The 21,555-nt window shown below is 37.7% G+C and overlaps 1 protein-coding gene across 3 annotated transcripts in view; it reads right to left on the minus strand.

Moving 5' to 3' along the window:
• Positions 1-19,657: 19,657 nt before the first annotated feature.
• The window catches only part of ACVR1 (activin A receptor type 1), an 86,861-nt gene continuing 84,963 nt past the window's right edge, over positions 19,658-21,555 (minus strand). For all 3 annotated transcript variants that reach the window (XM_040475138.1, XM_040475136.1, XM_040475137.1), the window contains one exon: positions 19,658-20,877. In XM_040475138.1, coding sequence (XP_040331072.1) covers positions 20,743-20,877 — 135 coding nt within the window. In that variant the 3' untranslated portion in view covers positions 19,658-20,742. The remainder of the gene's footprint in view (positions 20,878-21,555) is intronic.

Raw genomic sequence — 21,555 nt, forward strand, 5'->3', positions numbered from 1 at the left:
TATTTACTTGCTGATTCTCTGTTACATGCATTTTTTAAATTATTATTTTGAGAGAGAGAGTGTGTGAACAGGGGAAGGGCAGAGAGAGGGAAAGAGAATCCCAAAGAGGCCCCATGCTCAGTGCAGAGCCCAATGTGGGGCTCCATTCCAAGACTGTGAGATTATGACCTGAGCCAAAATCAAGGCTTGGATGCCCAACTGACTGAGCCACCCAGGCGCCTCCTCTGTTATATTCATCGTTGAGAGTAGGATTTAACATCCGCACTATTATTGTGTTGCTTTTTATTACTATTTTTATCTTTGTTAGTTTTGCTATGGGTATTTGGGTGCTCTGATGTTGGGTATATAAATATTTAAAATAGAAATATTTTTGATGGATTGATCCCTTATTAAATTAATGACCTATTTTATCTCCTTACCATATTCTAATTTTATTTTGTCTGATACAAGTATAGGTACCCCTGCCTTTTTTTACCTTTAGCTTGAAGTATTTTTTTCCTTCCTTTATTTTCAGTCTATTTGTGCTTTGAAAGCTAAAATAATCTCTGATAGGCAACCTCTTGTTAGATTTTTTAAAATTCATTAACTCCATGTCTTTTGCTTGGAGAAATTAATATATGGTTAAAGCAATTATTAGTAGGTAAGGACTTAATACTGCCATTTTGATTATTGTTTTCTGGCTGTTTTATACATCCATTGTTCCTTGTTTCTAATTTTGCTGTGTTTTTGTTTACGTATTTTTTCATATCATTACACTTGGAGTTCTTTATCCTTGTCTTTTGTATAATTTCTACAGGTTGTGTGTGTGTGTGTGTGTGTGTGTGTGTGTGTGGTTATGAGGCTTAAATAAAGTATCTTAAAATGATAACATTCTATTTTAAACTGGTAAAAATTCAAATTCAATAGGATTCCAAAACTTTTCACTTTCACTTCTCCTCCTTCCTCACATTTTAGTTTATTGTTATAGTTTACATGTTTTATATTGTGCATCTAATAACAAATATTGTAATTATGGTCACCTTTACCACATTTGTTCTTTAACTTTAAAACTAAGAGTTGTATGTGAATTATATAACAAATTACCACATTATGAAATCTAACTTTGACTATATATTTACCATTACCAGTGAGTGCTATGCTATCTTATGTTTTTAATTATGTTAATTAGCATCCTTTTACCTTTATTCCCAGAATTTCCTTTAGCATTTCTTATAAGGCAAGTCTAGTGATGATGGACTCTCTCTGCTTTTGTTGATTCAGAAAACTATCCATTTCTGAAGGACAGCTTTGCTGGGTATATGATTCTCAGTTGACAGGATTCTGTCCCTTCAACATTATGAATATGTCATCTTATTCTCTCATAGCCTGAAAAGTTTCCATTAAGAAATCTGAGTGTTATGAGTGGTCCCTTTTATGTAACTTATTGCCTTTCTCTTGCTGCTTTCAAAATTCTTTCTTTGACTTTTTATAATTTAATTATAAGATGTCTCTGTGTAGCCATATTCAGGTTCAACCTATTTGGTATCCTTTGTGCCTCATATATCTAGATGTTCATTTCTCTTCTCAGGTTTGTCAAGTTTTTAGCCATTATTGCATTAAATATACTTTCCAATCACCTTCTCCCTTCTCTTTCTGGAATTTCCAAAATGTAGATATTGTTTCATTTTAGTCCTTTGGACCTTCTTTACTGTTTTTTCTCCTGTATACAATTTCAAATGCCTTGTATCCTGGGCTACTGATTCGTTCTTCAGGTCTGCTTAGTCTGCTTTTGAAGCTCTATTAAATTCTTCACTTCGGGCATTGTACTTTTCAGCTCTAAGATTTGTTTCTTTTTATTTTTTCTAGTTCTTTATTGAACTTCTCATTTTGTTCATGCATGGTTTTCTTAAATTTGTTTAGCTGTCTGTGTGTTCTTACAGGTTACTAAATTTAAAATAATTCTGAATTCTTTACTCATATGCCTCTATTTCTTTTAGGTTCAGTTACTGGAACTTTATTAGTTTTTGTTAATGGTGTCATGTTTGCCTAATTTTTCAGGATTTTTAATTCCTTACATTGGTACCTGTGCATTTTAAAAAGTGGTCTCCTCTTCCACACCTTAGAGGTTCATTTTGGCAGAGATGGTTCCTGACCACTCAGCTCAGTTTGGGGTTTCTATATATGTCTGCTGGTAATTTCTTTGGGCAGTGGGATCTGCTATTATGTCCAATTTTTTGGATGAGGCCACTGCCCTTGCTCTAGGCTGAGGGTACAGAGTGCCACTGGCTATGAACATTTGGATGACCGCTGGCTTGGTTCAGTGCATAAGGGGGACTGTAGGATGGGCTCTGGGTTTTCCTGGGTTATCTGGTCAGGCTTACTAGGTAGGACTATCCTCTGTAGTAAGAGGGCTATAAATAAGCTTCTCTGTCCTGGCAGGGCAGCAGGATGCACCCAAGTGTCTTCACAGCTCATTGTTTGGGGACTTAAATTAGGCAAGACTGTGAATTAAATTCCCTGGCTGGACAAGGCCACTAATTTGCTGTAAATATAGGGAAAGCCACAGGCTGTGTTCTGTTGAAGTGTCACTGTAAGCAGGATCGTTGGATGGGCTATCAGCTTTCTGTGGCTTGTTTAGGTTCCCTGCTTGGGTAGGCTAAAAGCTGTATTCAGCAATGGCAGGTCTAGAAATAAATTTGCATACTTGGGCATAGTGGGAGAACCAGCTTCAAGGCCATTAAGGCTCTTTATTTATGGTCTTGATTCAAGGCAACTCTCCCACCAAGCTCCTGGCCAAACATGCCCCCTGTCATTGCTCATTAGACTATTTCCTCTGCCTCCATTCTCTCTGCTTGATAATATGGGCTATGCAACTTCCAGATATTCTAGCCAGCCTTTCTGGTCAAGCAGGACCAAAAGCTACATTCAGCAATGGACTGGAATATGACTCCACATCCCTGCCTGTCAGACTGGTCCCCAGGGCTGGCTAGCCTCTTTGTTTGAGTACCTGAATCAGGCAGACCTGTACACCACCAATTTCTCTGGTTAGTTCTCTGGTCAGCTTCATTCTACAGATGAGCAAAACCACTGGTAGGTACCATTACTTGGGCATTGCATATAGGAACTCAGTCTGCCAAGATCTGAGCGCTGATTGTTACAAGACCTTCCCCACCTCTCTGTCACATTCAGATAGATCCTCCTGCAATCCCCATGGGATGAGACTAAAGTGGGGACTCCCAAAAAAGTGATCCACAATGCTGAGGGAGCTTGATGCCCATCTGGAGCCCTCTTTACTGCCCCAAAGGAACCATAGGCCCAGGGAAGACCTTTCTGCGTTGTGTTGTGTCAGCCTGGAGGTGGGGCAATGAGGTCATCATGTAGCCACTCCTCATACCCTTCTAATGCACTCTGTCTTGGTATCTGTGGTTCAGGAAGTACTGCAGCCTCACCCTTGTGTTCTAGAACTTTGTGTGATGTCTTATCCATGAAATAGCTTTTGGTTGTTTTTATGAAGTAGAGCAACATCAGGAATATCTATGTTGCCATCATGGTGATGTGACTCCAGATTGTCATTTGCTATTATAAACCTTTTAGAACTATCCATCTTTTTACATAATGACAGGCATAGCTTAAGAAAAAATAAAATTATCAGTTCACTAAAATAATTTTTGTCATCAAGTTTCTCATTAACTAGAAAAACCAGATTTCTCAAACTAGTACAAAATGGCCATTCCTTCAACATTTTATAATACATTCTCATTCTAATTTTTTTTTTTTTTTTTGAGAGAGAGAATGAGCAGGAGAAGGACAGAGAAAGAAGGAGACACAGAATCTGAAGCAGGCTCCAGGCTCCCCACTGTCAGCACAGAGCTTGACATGGGGCTTGAACTCACAAACTGTGACATCCTGACCTGAGCCAAAGTTGGATGCTTACCGACTAAGCCACTCAGGCACCCCCATTCTCATTCTAGAAAGATGGAAAATATAAAAATATGAAGAAACAACTTGGATTAGCACTACTAAAAGCTAATACTGTTAGTTTTGTATAATCTGAGTTTTTTCTAGGTATTTTTTCAACTGAATTCATACCTAGCATGCAAATTTGTGTCCTATATTCATTTCTAAAATCATTGGAACTAAACAAGAGGAAAAAAATCACCTGGGGAGAAAATAAATGCCAACCTCTCACAACTCATAATCTAGAAAATTAGTATGTATGTTCAACTGAAAAGAAAGTCAGTAATTTTATTTCCAAACGAAAAAGAAAGCAGAAAAAATGAGTAGTTTCTTTTAACAAGCCGCAGTACATAGTATATGGAGAGCACAGGTGCTGGAATCAGTCGGCCTGTGTTCAAATCTTGCTTTACTGCTTTCTGGTTGTGGGATAGATACAGTCACAATTGCCCTGAGCCTCAGTTTCTCTGTCAAATAAAATTATAAACCTACCTTCTCCTCTTGCAATGAGTACCTATAAAACAGCACAGTACCAAGCACCCAGTAGTAAATGCTCAGTAAATATTAACCATTATTACTGAAGTTATTATGCTTAATAACCATGTAGAGGTTGAAACTCACACTGAAAAAATATACACAGGGCAGGATAAGCAAAGGACTGTCACGAAACCACACAAAAAGTGTTACCAGTGTGACAGGAAGGACAGGAAAAAAGTCTCTGCTCTCTGGAGAGGTTTAGTAGATACTCCCGTGTTTATTTGTTAAATAAGTGAATCATAGACACACTTTAGTGGAAAAACCTTAGCATTTGTGGAGTGACTTGGAGACTTGATAACTTTGGGATTGATTAAGAGAAGACTGTATGGGGAGGGTAATAGCTATTGAGGGTGGTTTAGCTGGAGCTGGTGGAAACTATCAAAACAGACTGCAGGAGTAAACTCAGAGTGTAAGTCATGCATGGCTGGACACCTCCTGAAATATGTGAATTAACTGGGTTTTGAAAAACTGTATTGGGTGTCTGACAGAGGGAGAAGATGAGGCAGGAACCTTTGGAAAGAAAACTTGGGAGTTCAAGAAGTGTTCAATGATAACACAGACCTCCAATAGCTGAGAGAATCCTTAAAGTCATTCCAATTTAAGTTGACATATTGTCATTTATTTAGGAATAGGGAGGGAAGGAAGCTAGACCGGCTCCTCTGTACAGAAGTGACCATTCTAGGGGAAAAGCCATTAGTTCAAGCCATGTGTCACTTGATCTTCCTGTGGAATACAAACACAGTCAGAAATAAAACCACAAACACCAGGCCAAATGGCCTTCCTTTTCTTAGTCTTTATCCTAGGGATATCTATAAACTGGGGACAAGTGTTGGGATAGGCATGAAGCAGGCACAAGGTAAATGAGCTCTTACCTAAAAACTTAAGAATCCAATTTTAGACCTGCCTCTAATTAGCTGAACACTCACACTTTACTATTGCCTCAGTTTTCTGATCTATAAATTGGGGTTGGAACATCTCTACGTCAAAAAGTGTCAGGAAAGAGGCAATGGGATATTGCCTCTATCACCAATAGTCAGGAGACCACACCACATTTCTGTTTTTTATTAGAATAGTTAACTAGGTGTAACAAATTATTAATAGGGTAACTAAAAAGGCCAACCAGACACATTAAAGTGAGGCAAAGAAAGCAGCTACCAGAGCAGCTTACACCCCTAAGGGTAGAGCAACAAAGGGAGGAGGGTGGAATTATTGGAACTTAGAAGTTTAAGGGGGAGGACCACAGAACTGCCATATCTCGGGGTGTGCTAATGGGCTGACACCAATGTCCCTGAGTTTAGAGGTGGGCCCCCAGGCAGCTGGTACTTTGCCCTCTGAGAAGTGAATGCTTGAAAGTTGGTGCTCAATTTTGAGGCGGGGTATAACAAAGCTACTTCTGCAAATATTAGAACAAACTGGATTTGCCTGCCCCTGCTGCAATGCTGCTGACCCAACAGAAAGCTTGGTATAAGGGGCAAGTCCCCTCTTTGTCTTCTTGCCTTTAGTCTCCCTCGAATGCCTCTTGCCCTGAGGGCAGAGCCAAGCTGGTGTGCCCCTAGGCCAACCATCACAATGTGCATTATAAAAGGGTAGCTTTTCAGCTGGGAGATAACAGCTTCACATTTGGTACAGTGCCCATAAGAGAATAACAGCCTGCTTGTCTCTTCTTACAGGTCCTTTGAAACAGGACATTTCCGTTATCTTAAAAGACAACTGGGGTGGGGGGCAGATATGCTTAAGAAAGTGAGCAGACCAAATAAGTCCTCACCCAGAGCTTTCAGTAGTGGCTATTCAGCTTGGATAATGTGACTCCATGCAAATGAAGGTGGAAGAGTTTACTTTTGAAAACTGCAATGTAGCCTGAGAAAGCTTGCAGTGATCTTAGATCATAAGGTCTAGTCCCGACTCACCAGCAAAACTCTTTGGACCTCAATTTCCTTACTGGGCACCAAGATAGTATGATTCTCTGTAAACCTGGCTTTTTAGAGGGACTGGTGTGTTTTGTTGTCCCTGACCTCTTCACGTACATAAATCTTAAATTGTGGTGAGGTTTCAAGATCAGCAAATGAGGCAGAGATCATATGTGGTCAGACTTGCTTAGAAATATGCCATTTTGAAACTTAGAGGTAACCTATGAGTCTGCACAGCCAGATCGTCCTCTAGAGTTGGAACTTCTCTTTCAAAGGATGAGTTACTAGATGAAGCTGTTAGACTGTTGAAGGCTTATGTTGTGTCAATAATAACATGTATCACAAAATGCTGGACTCAGCCAGCACCTGGCAACTGAAATCTATACATACATCATAGGACTTGTTCTCACATGGGTTCTACAGTTACTGAGAATGGCAAGAGCTATGTAAACAGTATCATTTACTCCATCCCTTCTTTGTTTTGTTGAAACACGTATACAACATCCACCAGAATAACTAAAATGAAAAAAAAAAATTAAGTACTATTGAAGTTGCAGGACAACCAGAATTCTCATGCATGGCTGTTAGGAATATAAATTGAATCCCTTTTGGAAAATGGTTTGGTAATGTTTACTAAAGCCACACCTATTCCAAACCCTATAATCCAGTGATTCTACTCTTATATGCCACCTACCAGCATTCGTACTGTATAATTATTAAGAAGTTCAATAATAAATGAGTATAATCTATGCTGTTAAGAATCAGGATAGTAGTTACTCTGGGGGTTGACAAGGGAGACAGGAGAAGGAAGGCTTCTAGGGTGCTTTGAATGTTCTGCTTTTTTAAACTGAAATATATTTGGAGTGCCTGGGTGGCGCAGTCGGTTAAGCGTCCGACTTCAGCCAGGTCACGATCTTGCGGTCCGTGAGTTCGAGCCCCGCGTCGGGCTCTGGGCTGATGGCTCGGAGCCTGGAGCCTGTTTCCAATTCTGTGTCTCCCTCTCTCTCTGCCCCTCCCCCGTTCATGCTCTGTCTCTCTCTGTCCCAAAAATAAATAAACGTTGGAAAAAAAATAAATAAACTGAAATATATTTGACATATACATTTCATAAACTTAATGTGTACAACATGTGATTACATTTGCACACTGTAATATTGCCACCTCAATCACATTACATAACTATCTTTTTTTAGTGGCTGGAATACTAATCTCTTAGCAAGTTTGTTGCTTATAATGCAGTATTGTTTATATTCATTATACTGTGCAATATATCTCTAGGGTTTATTTACTACTAAGTTTGTGCCCTTAAACATCTGTCTTATCCCTCCACTCCCCATCCCCTGGGCCCAACTACCATTTTACTCCCTGCTTTTACAAGTTTGGTTTTTTTACATTCCACTATAAGTGATGCCACACACTACTTGTTTTTCTCTGACGTATCTCACTTCACATATTTTGCTCAAGGATGTTTCAAGGATGTTGCGAATGGCAAAATGTCCTCCTTTCTCATGGCTGAATGATCGCCACATATGTATCCAGGAGTAAATAAAATATGCATCTTTATCTGTTCATCTATTGATGGGCACTTAGGTTGTTTCCATACCTTGGCTGTTGTGAAAAATGCGGCAATAAACATGGGAGTATCTCTTCAAAACCTTGTTCTCACTTGTTTTAAATATTACCTGGAAATGAAAAGGCTAGATCACATGGTAGACCTATCTTTAAATTTTTAAGGAAGCCCCATAGTTGTTGAATCAATTTGCATGCCCATCAACAGCATTACAGGGTTCCCTTCGTATCCTGGCCAGCACTCGTTGCTTGTCTTCTTGATGCTAGCCATTCTACCAGGTGTGAGATAGCTCACTGTGGTTCTGATTTGCATTTCCTGATGCTCAATATCTCTAATCATCTTTTCATGTGCCCGTTGGCCATTTGACTGTATTCTTTGGGAAAACTGTCACTTAGTTTTGCCCATTTAAAATCGGACTTTTTGTTGATAGTGATTTGTATAATTTTTAAAATACAGTTTAGATCACTATTAATCCCTTGTCCAATATATGACTTGCAAAAGTTTTCTCCCATTCTGTATATAGCCTTTTTATTTTGGTAACTATTCATCCTGCTGTGCAGAACCTTCTTAAGCTCGATGTACTCCCACTTGTTGGTTTATGCTTTTGTTGTTTCTGCTTTTGTGTCTTATCAAAAAAACTCATTGCCAAGACCAATGTTAAAGAGTTTTCTCCTACTTTTTCTTTAAGGAGTTGTAGAGTAGCAGGTCTTAGAATTAAGCCTTTGATCCATTTTGAGTTAATTTTTGTGAGTATTGTAATATAGGGGTCCAATAGCATCGTTCTGCAGGTTTTCCCAACATCCTTTGTTGAAAAGACTATCCATTCCTCTTGAATACTCTTGGTTCCATTCTTCCTAATAGGAGTTGACCAGAAATGCAGGGGTTTAATTCTGAGCTCTCTACTCAGTTCCATCAATCAGTGTGTCTATTTTTGTGCCAGTATCGTATGTTTTTATTATTATAATTTTGTAGTATATTTTGAAGTGATTGTGATACTTCCACCTTCACACTTTTTCCTCAGAACTGCTTTGGCTATCAGGGTCTTTTTTGTTTCCTTACATATTTTAGGATTTTTTTTTTTTTTCTGTGAAGAATGCCATTGATATTCAGTGGGGATTGTGTTCAATCTATAGATGACTTTTCGTAGTATGGACATTTTAACAATAATAATCTTCCAGTCCATACACATGGGATGGCTTTCCATTGGTGTCCCCTTTTATTCCTTTCAGCAAAGTCTTATAGCTTTTATTATATGTACCTTTTACTTTCTTGGTTGAATCTATTCCTAAGCACTTGTTTTGGATGCTATTGTAAAAGGGATTATTTTCTTTAATGAGGAAACTATTTAATGAAAAATAGTGTATAGAAATGCAACTAATTTCTGAATGTTGATTTTGTTTCCCGCAGCTTTACCGAAATTATTAATTAGTTCCAATGGTCTTTTAGTTGAGTCTTCAGATTTTCTGTAGTTAAAATTGCATCGTCTGGAAATAGCATCAGTTTTAGTTTTTTTTTTTATTTGAATACCTTTTATTTCCTGGTCTTGCCTAATTGTTTAGCAAAGATTTCCAGTGCTATATTGAATTAAAATGTGAGAGTGGGCACTCTTGTCCCTGATCATGGAAGAAAAAACTTTCAATTTTTCTCCATTGAGTATAATGTTAGCTGTAGGTTTGTTATATGAGGACTTTATTATGGTGAGATATGTTCCATTCTTTTGAAAAATTTTATTGTGACAGTATGTTTGTATTTTGCTGTATGCTTTTTCTGTTCCTATCAGTGATAATGTAATTTTTACCTCTCAATCAATGTGATGCATTACATTTATTGATGGCATTTGTTGAACCATCCTTGTGTCTGAGGGATAAATCCCACTTGGTCATCATGTATAATCCTTTTCATGTGTTCTTGAATTTGGTTTCCTAATATTTTGTTGAGAATTTTGCATCTATATTCATCAGGGATGTTGGTTTATAGTTTTCTTAGGGTGTTTTTATTTGGCTTTGTTTTATTTTATCAGGGTAACACTGGCCTTGTAGAATGAGTTTGGAAGTATTCCCTTCTCCTCAAGTTTTTGGAGGAGTTTGAAGAGGATTGGTATTAATTATTCTAAATGTCTGGTAGAAATCACCGGCAAATCACTGGTAGAAAGCTCAGGTCTAAGCTTTTCTATGTTGGGAGGTTTGTTTGTTTGTTGCGTGCGTGCGTGTGTGTGTTTACTTATGAGAGAGAGACACAGCATGAGTAGGGCAGGGGCAGAGAGAGAGGGAAACACAGAATGTGAAGCCGGCTCCAGGCTCTGAGTACAGAGCCTGACACAGGGCTCAAACTCACCTGAGACTGTGACCTGAACCAAAGTCAGATGTGTAACGGACTGAGCCATCCAGGCACCCCTATGTTGGGAGCTTTTTGGATTACTGATTCAATCTCTTGTTAATGATCTTTTCAGATTTTCTAGTTCTTCATGGCTCAGTCTTGTTCAGTTGTGTGTTTCTAGACATTTATCCAATTATTTTAGGTTACTTTATTTGCTCGCATATAATTTTTCAAATGTGTCCTGTGATCCTATGTATTTCTGTGGTATCTGTTGTACTGTCTCCTCTTTTATTTATAATTTTATTTCTATTTTCTTAGTCAATTTTATCCTTTTGAAGTACCAGTTCTTAGTTTCATTCATCTTTATTGTTTTTCTGGACTCTATTTCATTTATTGCTGCTCTGATCCTTATTGTTTCATTCCTTCTACTAACTTTGGGTTTAATTTGTTCTTTTTCTAGTTGCTTGAGGTACAAAGTTAGGTTGTTTGAGGGGTGCCTGTGTTGCTCAGTCAGTTGAGCATCTGACTTCAGCTCAGATCATGATCTCATAGTTTATGAGTTCAAGTCTGGCGTCAGACTCTGTGCTGACAGCTCAGAGCCTAGAGCCTGCTTCAGATTCTTTGTTTTCCTCTTTCTCTCATGCTCTTTCTCTCAAAAATAAACATTTACAAAATTTAAAAAATATTAAAGTTACATTGTTTGAGATATTTCTAATTTCTTCATAGATGCACTGCTTAGAACTGCTTTTGCTGCATAAATTTTGACATGTATTTCCATTTTTATTTGAATAATTTATTTCCTTTTTGATTTCATCTTTGACCCATTGGTTGTTCAGTAGAGTTTTGTTCCGTTCCAACATATTTGTACATTTTCCAGTATTCCTATTGAGGATTACTAGTTTATACCACTGAAATCATACCAACTATCTTTTCTGAGCACAGTCTTCTTAAATTTGCTAAGATTTGTTTTGTGTTTTATCAAATGATCTACCATGGAGAAGATTCTATAAATATTTAAAAGAAAGTATATATGGCTGCTGGTGGACAGAATGTTCTATAAATATCTTTTAAGTTCTAACATTACTGATTTTCTGTCTGGGTGACCTATCGATTGCTGAAAGTGGGGTATTATACCATACTTTACAACAAATAGACTTAAGTCCCCTACATTATTGTATTGTTTACTTCTCCGTTTAGGTCTGTATTTGCTTAATATATTTTGGTACTCTGATGTTGGGTGTGTATATATTTATGATGTATATATTTATTGATCCTCTTATATAACAACCTTCTTTGTCTCTTGTAACTGGTTTTTTGGGGGGGGTTTGAAGTCTATTTTGTCTGATAGAAGTATGGCTCTATCAGCTTTGTTGCTGATGTATGGCTCTTACTGCTTTCTTTTTGGTGTTTTTCACTTGCATGGAATATTCCCTTCTGTCTCTTCACTTTGAGCCTATGTGTGTCTTTAGAGATGAAGTCTCTGTAGGCAGCATATAGTTGGGCCTTTAAAAAAAAAAATCCAGCCACTCTGTGCCTTTCGATTGGTGAATTCAACCCATTTACCTTTGGAGTGATTAACAATCCCTAAGTAGTTATTACTGCCATTTTATTGTTTGTGTTCTGTTTTGTTCTGTAGTTCTATTTCTTTTCTTTCCATCTCAGCCTGCCTTTGAGCACATCATCAAGGGAAAATCACCAATTCCTAACTTCTCCCTTAGAATTTGTGATTCTCTTTTAGATTTTTGCTTTGTGGTTACCATGAAGCTTACATACAACATGTAATTCTCATTTTTACCTTTACCAGAACATGACGTATTTCATAGTTTTTGTATCACTAATTAGTATCTCTTCGTTTTTCTTTACAAGGCAAGTCTAGTACAGGTGAATTCCCTCAGCTTTTATTTATCCAGCAAAATTACCCTTGATATGAAAGAGACTTTCCCAGAGTGTTCTTTGCTGGCAGTTTATCTTTCAAAACTGAATATTTCATCCCACTCTCTTCTGACTTGTAGAGTTTATGCTGAGAAACCTGATAACTTGCAAAAAAAACCCTCATTAGTCTACTTTTTTTCTGTCCCGCTTGAAGTATTTTTGCATTGAGATAATAGGTGTTCTATTAACATTGTGAACCTGTATGTCCAATTCCTTCCCCAGGTTTAGGAAGTTTTCAGCTATTTCCTAAAATAAACTGTCCCCTTCTTCTAGTACAGCAAGCCATCATTGTCTCCTCCTCCTCCTCCAATAGCATCTTTTTAAAATTACAACTTTATTTAGTTTAATTAAGAATCTGAACTTCTACAACAGTTTTATTTTCCTCTACTTTTTGGCTATATTCTGTGACCATCTTTTCACAGGATAACAATATTACAAGATTTTCCCTATAGAATGTAGAGAAAGATAATTCAGTTTTATTTTAACATGGTTGATTACAATAGGTTCTTTAGTATTATAATTTATTTTTTTTAATATTTTTTAAGTTTTTATTTTAATTCCAGTTAGTTAACACACAGTGTTATATTGACTTTAGGTGTACAGTACAATAATTTAACACTTTCATACATCACCCTGTGCCCATCACAAGAAGTGTACTCATTAATCACCATCACCTATTTAACCCATTCCTTCCACCAATCTCCCCTCTGATAACCATCAGTTTGTCTCCATAGCTAAGAGTCTGTTTCTTGTTTGCTGCCCCCAACTTTCCCCCTTTACTCCTTTATTTGATTTCTTAAATTCTATATATGAGTGAACTTATATGGTATTTCTTTCCCTGACTTATTTCACTTAGCATAATGCTCTTTTGCTCTATCCATGTTGTTGCAGATGGTGAGATTTCATTTTTTATGAATAATATTCCATTGTGTAGTGTGTGTATACACACACTACATCTTCTTTATCCTTTCATCAGTTGATGAACCCTTGGGCTGTTTCCATAGTTTGGCTATTGTCAATAACACTGTTATAAACATTGGGGTGCATGTACTCCTTTCAATTAATATTTTTATATTCTTTGGGTACATACTTAGTAGTGCAGTTGCTAGGTTGTAGGGTAGTTCTATTTTTAACTTTTTGAGGAAACTCCATACTGTTTTTCAGAGTAGCTGCACCAGTTTGCATTCCCACTAACAGTGCAAGAGGGTTTCCCTTTCCCTACATCCTCATCAACACCTGTTGTTTCTTGTGTTGTTGATTTTAGCCATTCTGAAAGGTGTGAGGAGATAGCTCATTATAGTTTTGATTTGATGATGAGTGATGTTGAACATCTTTTTATGTGTCTGTTGTCCTTCTGTATGTCTTTGGAAAAGTGTTCATGTCTTCTGCCTATTTTTTAATTGGATTATTCAGTTTTGGGGTGTTGAGTTTTATAAATTCTTTATATATTTTGGATACTAACCTTTTATCAGCTATGTCATTTGCAAATATCTTCTCCCATTTCATAGGTTGCCTTTTAGTTTGTTTCCTTCACTGTGCAGAAATATTTATTTTGATGAAGTCCCAATAGTTTATTTTTGCTTTTGTTCCCTTGCCTCAGGAAACCTATCGAGAAAGAAGTTGCTATGGCCAATGTTAAAGAGTTTACTGTCTGTGTTCTTCTCTAGAATTTTTATGGTTTCAGATCTCACATTTAGGTCTTTCATCCATTTTGAATTTATTTTTGTATTTGGCATAAGAAAGTGGTCCAGTTTCATTCTTTTGCAGGTTGCTCTCCAGCTTCCGCAAGACAATTTGTTGAAGAGACTGCCTTTTTCCCATTGTATATTTTTTCCCACAGAAAAAAATTTTTTTTGTCACAGATTAATTGACCATATAGTTATGGATTCATTTTTGGATTTCCTATTCTGTTTGATTGCTCTGTGTGTCTATTTTTGCACCAGTACCATACCGTTTTGATCACTACAACTATGTAATATAATTTGAAGTCTGGAATTGTGAAGTCTCCAGCTTTGCTTTTTCTTTTCAAGGTTGCTTTGGCTATTAGGGACCTTTTATGGTTCCATATAATTTTAGGATTTTTGTTCTAGCTCTGTGAAAAATGCTGTTGATATTTTGATAGGGATTGCATGAAATGTGTAGATTGCTTTGGGTAGTATAGTTTAACAATATTTGTTCTTCCATCCTATAAGCATGGAATGTTTTTCCATTTCCTTCTGTCTTCTTCAGTGTCTTTCATCAATGTTTTATAGTTTTCAGAGTTCAGGTTTTTCACCTCTTTGGTTAGGTTTATTCCTAGGTATCTTGTTTTTGGTGCAATTATAAATGTGATTGATTGCTTAATAACTCTCTGCTGCTTCATTATTGGTGTATAGAAATGTAACAGATTTCTGTATGTTGATTTTTTATCCTTTATGGAATTTGTATCAGTTCTAGTTTTTCAGTGGAATCTTTTGGGTTTTCTATATAGATATCAGGTCATCTGCAAATAGTGGAAGTTTGGCTTCTTCCTTACTGATTTGGATGCCTTTAATTTCCTTTTGTTGTCTGATTGCAATGGTTAGGACTTCTAGTGCTATGTTAAATAACCAGGATGTCCACTCTCAGCATTGTCTTATTGCTGACTTTAGGGGAAAAGTTCTCCATTTTTCTCCATTGAGGATGACAAAAAGCCATGGGTTTTTCATACGTGGCCTTTATTATGGCCATATATGCCTTAATCTACTTTGTTGAGGGTTTTTATCATAAGTGGATGTTATACTTTGTCAAATACTTTTTCTGCATCTATTGGAATAATCATATGGTTCTTATCCTTTCTTTTATTAATGTGATGTATCATGTTGATTGATTTATGTATTGATTATGATTATGATTATGATTATGTATTGAACCACTCTTGCAACCCAAGAATAAATCCCACTTGATCGTGGTGAAAGATTCTTTTAATGTATTCTTGGATTCAATTTGCTAGTTATTTTACTGAGAATTTTTGCATCCATGTTCATATGGGATATTGGCCTGTAGTTCCTTTTTAGTAGAGTCTTTATCTGGTTTTGTAATGCTGGCTTCATAGATTGAATTGGAAAACTTTCCCTTTTTATTTGTTGGAATCGTTTGAGAAGAATAGGTATTTACTCTTTAAATGTTTGGTAGAACAGGGGCCCAGGACTCTTGTTTGTTGGAAATTTTTTTCATTACTGATTCAATTTCTTTGCTGGTTCTATAAGTCAATTAAAGTTTTCTATTTCTTCCTGTTTCATTTTTGGCAGTCTGTATGTTTCTAGGAACTTATCCATTTCTTCAAGGTTGTCCAATTTGTTAGCATATAGTTTTTCATTATATTCTAATTATTTGTATTTCTGTGATGCTGGTGGTTTCTCCTCTCTCATTTGTGATTTTATTTATCTGGGTCCTTTCTCTTTTTTATAAATCTGGCTAGAGGTTTATGAATTTTATTATTTTTTTTCAAAGAAATAGCCCTTGTTTTCACTGATCCATTCTATTGGATTTTTAGTTTCTATATCATTCATTTCTCCTCTCATCTATATTATTTCCTTCCCTCTGCTGGCTCTAGGCTTTGTTAATTTGAGATTTTTCTTGCCTCTTGAGGTAGGCCTGTATTGCTATATGCTTCCTTCTTAGGACCACTTTTGCTGCATCTCAAAGGTTTTTGACCATTGTATTTTCATTTTCATTGGTTTCCATGCATTTTTGTAATTACTTTGATTTCCTGGTTGACCTATTGGTTTAGTAGCATGTTGTTTAAACTCCATGTATTTGTGGTCTTTCCAATTTTTTTTTTCTTGTGGTTGACTTCTAGTTTCATAGCATTGTAGTGAGAAAAGGTGCATGGTCTGATTTCAATCATTTTGTATTTGTTAAGGCCTGTTTTGTGACCTAATATGTGATCTGTTCTGGAGAATGTTCCATTTGCACTTGAAAAGAATATGTATTCTGTTTTAGGATGAAATGTTCTAACTATAGCTGTTAAGTCCATTTGCTTTTGCTGATTGAATCTGGTAGCTCTCATGGGATTTCTGCTTTAAAAAAAAAAAATCTTAGTTCTCTTTCCACATCACTTGTTCTCAATTTCATCTGCTCTATCCTGTACCTGTGCTCTCTAATGCCATCTTTATCTCACTCATAGAATTCTTCAGCTCCAGAATTTGTCTGAAATTTTAAAAAAGAACAAATTTCTTTGGTAAAGAACTTTTTTCCTGAGTTCACTGAGTTGCCTTTTTAGTTTTCTTGTAGCTTTTTGAATTTCCTCATAATGACTATTTTGAATTCTTTATCAGTTCACAATATTCTGTGCCTTGGAGTTTCATTCCTGAAGAATTATCATTTATTTTTGGTATACCATATTTCCTTGGTTTTTTTTTTTTGTAGTGTTTATGACTTTAAATGCAAAAGCAGAGGTGCATATCCTTTCTTTAGTGAAGAATCTGTTCACTTTTGCTGTTACAGTTCAAGTGGCTGATGATTAGAAATTTTTCATGTCCCAGAGGTGGTGCTATAGCTCAAGTTTTTAGTTTCTTCTATGGGGGCTGGGGACTGCACTCAGCATACAAAACAAGCTTACAGAAGGGGTGCATGGACTTACAATGTGGGGCTTAGGGCGGGTGCACATGGCTGATAGGGGGATTCTCCAGCGTGGGACTCCAAGAGGTCCATAGGTGGACCTTCTGCAGACAGCCGGAAAGACATTCCTTTGGTTGGAATTCTTTGTCTCTTTTGGTTGGTTGGTTTTCTTTTTTGGCCTCTTCCTTTCCTTTCTTTCCTCCTGGTGATGGAGATCCCTCTCAGAAATCCAGGGTCCTACTGGAGAGAGACGGGTCACTTCAGCTTCAACCCCTGCAGGCGGGCAACCACTTTTGCTTTCCACTCCCTCTAGCAGAGAGGTAGCTACTCACTGCTGCCAACAATAACCTAGTATATTGCCACGACACCCTTGGAGAAAGTGTTGGTGGGCTCCAATGTAACTGTAACCCAGGAGACTCCAGGCCAAGGGTGGGAGGTGGTCCTGTGAGACCAAAGGAGTCTAAGGCAGACTGGACAAAGCATCCATGGCTAGAATCTGCATGAGGTAAGTTTTTATAGTGTAGCAACTAAACTATCAACTATCTGTAGCCTTTCCCCTCCTTGCATGGCCAGCGTTCTAAGGAGATCAAGGTCTGCCATCCACATATTCTTTGTTACAAAGAAGATGCTCCAGGTTGGCCATCCCCAGAGCCCCTGACTTTGAATGCTGAATGACACATTCTTCTATATCTTCTGCTTGATGAGATACAGAGGTAGGAGGGGTTATATATATTCTCAGGATAGTGATTAACAAAAGCATTCAGGATGTGCCTGTACAAATCAGCCATCTAGTGTATACCACACAGTTCCTCTCTCTCCTTTGCCTCCAAACTCCTATCCTGCTGGGATCTTCTGTCAGGTTGGCTAAACTTCTATAAATTCTCTATCTCCTTTGAGTGTTCACCCAGTTTTGTGCTCTCCAGGTTCCCCCTTTCCTGATCATAGCAAAGGGAATTGAGGCAGGTTCACTCACTCCCTTGGATCCACAGTCTCCTCCTCGAGGTCCTATCCACACACTTTCAGATGCATATGTGGGTAGAAGTTGCCCAGGTGTCATGGTGTGCTATTCAGAGGCACATTTATTTGGTTATTGATATACAATTAGTTGTAAATCAAAGGTAAGAAGAAAAGGAATTCATGCCACCGTGATGCTGACTTCACTCTAGAGAAGTCCATATTGTGCTTCTTGATCTGGGTGCTGTTTTCATGACAGTAACCAATTTACAAAAATTTATAAACATGCATCAAGCTGTATAGTTGGACATAGGTATACTTTTATACATGTATGCAATACTAGAATAAAAGTTAAATGTGATTCCATTATTCTTTAAGGTATGTAGCCAAAAAAAAAAAAATGAAAGCAAGGATTCATAGAGATTTACATACCTATGTTCATGGCAGCATTATTCACAACAGGCAAAAGATGGAAGCAACCCAATTCTCCATCAGCAGATGAACAGATAAACAAAATGCTCTATATACGTAACACTGGAATATTATCAGCCATAAAAAGAAAAATTCTGATACATGCTATAATGAGGATGAATCTTAAGGACATTATGCTAAGTGAAATAAGCCAGTCTCACAAATACTGTATAATTCCACTTATATGAGGCAGGTAGAGTAGTCAAATTGTAATGAAAGAAAGTAGAATGATGGTTACCAAGGACTATAAGGAGTTAGGAATGGGGAGCTATTGCTTAATAGGCAGAGAGTTTCAATTTTGCAAGGTGAAAGGAGTTCTGTGGATGGATAGTGGAGACAGCAGCAAAACAATGTGAATGTACCTAACCACTTTTTTTTTTTTTAATTTTTTTTTTCAACGTTTATTTATTTTTGGGACAGAGAGAGACAGAGCATGAACGGGGGAGGGGCAGAGAGAGAGGGAGACACAGAATCGGAAACAGGCTCCAGGCTCTGAGCCATCAGCCCAGAGCCTGACGCGGGGCTCGAACTCACAGACCCCGAGATCGTGACCTGGCTGAAGTCAGACGCTTAACCGACTACGCCACCCAGGCGCCCCCCACTTTTGTTTTGAGAGAGAGAGAGAGAGAGAGAGAGAGAGAGAGAGAGAGAGAGAAAACACGCGTGTGAAGGGCAGAGAGAAAGAATCCTAAGTGGGCTCTGCACCACCAGTGCAAAGCCTGACATAGGGCTCAAACTCACCAACTGTGAGATCGTGACCTGCGCCAAAATCAAGAGTCAGACACTCAACCGACTGAGCTGCCCAGGTACCCCATACTTAACTACCTTTAAATGGACAGTCCAGTGGTATTAAGATGGTAAACTCTTATGTGTATTTGATCACAACTTAAGTCAATGTAATAACCCATAAATAAATGTATCTTAATGATGTTATCAACTTACCTCTGGTAAACATTCCAAAAATTCACACCTCTTAATAGGGCTATTTTAAACCTTACCTTTTCAATCCTGGTGAACACAAGAAGTGGAAAAAGCCAACAATGGACCCTCCCCAAGCAGTAGGGTGAGATGTAGAAGACTGCTTTCCACTCATGTGGGACCTCATTCATTCCATTTATACTGGCAACCCCCATGACTATAAATGGACACGCTTCGACATCATTCATCCCATTTATACTCACAACCCCCATGTGAAGAAAGCAGGTTAGAAAGGTCCGTTACTCTCATTTCACAGTTAGGAACACAGACCAAGATAAAACCATCACAAAGAAACAAGATTCAAATTTTCTGATACCAAATTCAAGCTGGAAATCATACTCCTAGGACCCTCAAAATTGTTACTAGACTTGAAAAGCAAATTCAGTTTACAAATTCATTTTTTTTTTTGCTTCTATTGTTCCCATAATAAAATGCTTTCTAGAATGCAGATATTTTTTATATGGTAAAAAAAATTCACTTTTTGACTTGAAAACCTTTTATTTAATTTATACAAATAACTACTAAATACAAAAAGTAGATTAAAACAAAATAGTTATTTTTTTCTGGCAGAGTTTAAATGCACATAATGGATAATTCCGAAGAAAATGCATTTTCCCCACAGCGTTCAGGACTAAAATTCTACTGAAATCTTTGCTTCTAAATCAGTAATATATTCGGTGGTGTCACATGGGTAATGGCTAAATACATTTCTGCATATGAACTGAAAAAAGTTACAGTCTACACACATACAAATGTGAAGCACTTAAAATGTGAATTTAACTGATAATAAAAGAAAATGTCCATTTCAGAGTATAGTGTTAAAAACATTTCAGTAATAAAATCATAAGACCACATAAAAATAAGCTTTAACATATGCACGGAGCAGTTTTGTAAAAACTGCTGAGTGCACAAGTAATAAATAATTTGCAAAGTTGTGTATAAACAATTCCTAATGTTCAGCATCATTGTAAACATCCGCACATGTGTAAAATGCAGCAAAGTCTGACATTACATTTTGTTTTGCCAAATTGAATTCCTATTATCCAAAGACAGACCAGTGGAGTACGCAGCCAACGTTTTGGCAAGTTGGGTCTTTAAAATTAAGAGTAACAGTGCAAGTAAGGAATGCAAAGAATTCCTAGTGCAATAAAGAAGAGAAGCACAGGCAATATTGCTGATAAAAATTCACCACCTCCGTGAGTTTCCCATGGGGAGAGTCTAGGAGACTTGTGAAGGATCTGCAAAGCCACTGTCTTAATGCCCAGATCTCTTTTAGGATTTCTCTGTGTTCCTCCAGTTCCCCTACCTTTGCAACAGCGTCTGTCCCATATTAGTCTCTGTAGTGTGAACAGTTTGTGAAATGCCCAGTTCACGGTCATTGAGCGAGGTTAGGGTGGTTTTGGTGTCTCCCCCGCACGCGGCTGGGTAGAATGTCTGCCTTGTCAAAGCAGCCACTTGCGGAGGGAGACAGATGGATTCTGTTCTGACGGCCGGTCAGGCCAGCATTAGGTCCCAGCTGGACAATGACAACGACAAATCTTCCTTTTTGACACCGTGAAAATGTCAACAGTCCGTTTTCAATTTGTCTAGGGAATTATCAATTTTGGTCAAAGTCTTTTTGATCCGCAGAGCTGTGAGTCTCGCGGATGGGTTCTGATACCAGCATTCCTTCATCAGCTTGGCCAGAGAGGTTAATGTCTGAGGAGAAAGAAACAAACACCACAGTTAAAACAGTGGCTCTTCAGTGGCCCCAGAAACTGGGTGGATGTTAAGCGATGTTCCCGCCACCTTCTTTAAACAAATAATCAAGGCCGTGACTGCTGGATAAGGAGCCCCTCTTCAGTTTCATGAACCCTGGCCTCTGGACTCCTCCTTTCAACCAGCTGATTTTGAGGTAAATTACATTGGATGGGCTGCACACCCTGATGTTTTATGTTTGCTAAAAGAGATCATGCTACCCGACTTAATAATGAAATCTGCAGATGGAGTCATCTCTCCATGTTTCAAATTTGCTGCTCCCAACGGGAAGCAATAAGAATCTTGAGCCAAACAGCTTCTGTTTGGAGTTTCAGATATGCAGTGATGGAAAAGAGGTTCATCTCTTGTTTTACTTATAAAACTGCAGTCCTAGGGCTAGTGGCATAGTAATGAGTCTCCTAACTACTGGAGTTAGTCAATAGTTGAAATTCTTGTGAATATTATCATTTATTAGCAAGATCAATCAGAATGCTCTTTCAGCAACGAGACCATTTTGTGAACCTACTCACTTAGGTCTAAGGCCCTTCTACATAAAATAGAGAAAGCAATAGATAAGGCAAATCATTCAGGAGTTATGTTATTTGCTTGCTCTGGACTTTGACCTAGTAAAAAGGTGAA

This window comes from Herpailurus yagouaroundi, unplaced genomic scaffold, assembly GCF_014898765.1.
Source record: "Herpailurus yagouaroundi ecotype Mexico unplaced genomic scaffold, PumYag 140, whole genome shotgun sequence".
In the NCBI taxonomy this organism is placed as follows: domain Eukaryota; kingdom Metazoa; phylum Chordata; class Mammalia; order Carnivora; family Felidae; genus Herpailurus; species Herpailurus yagouaroundi.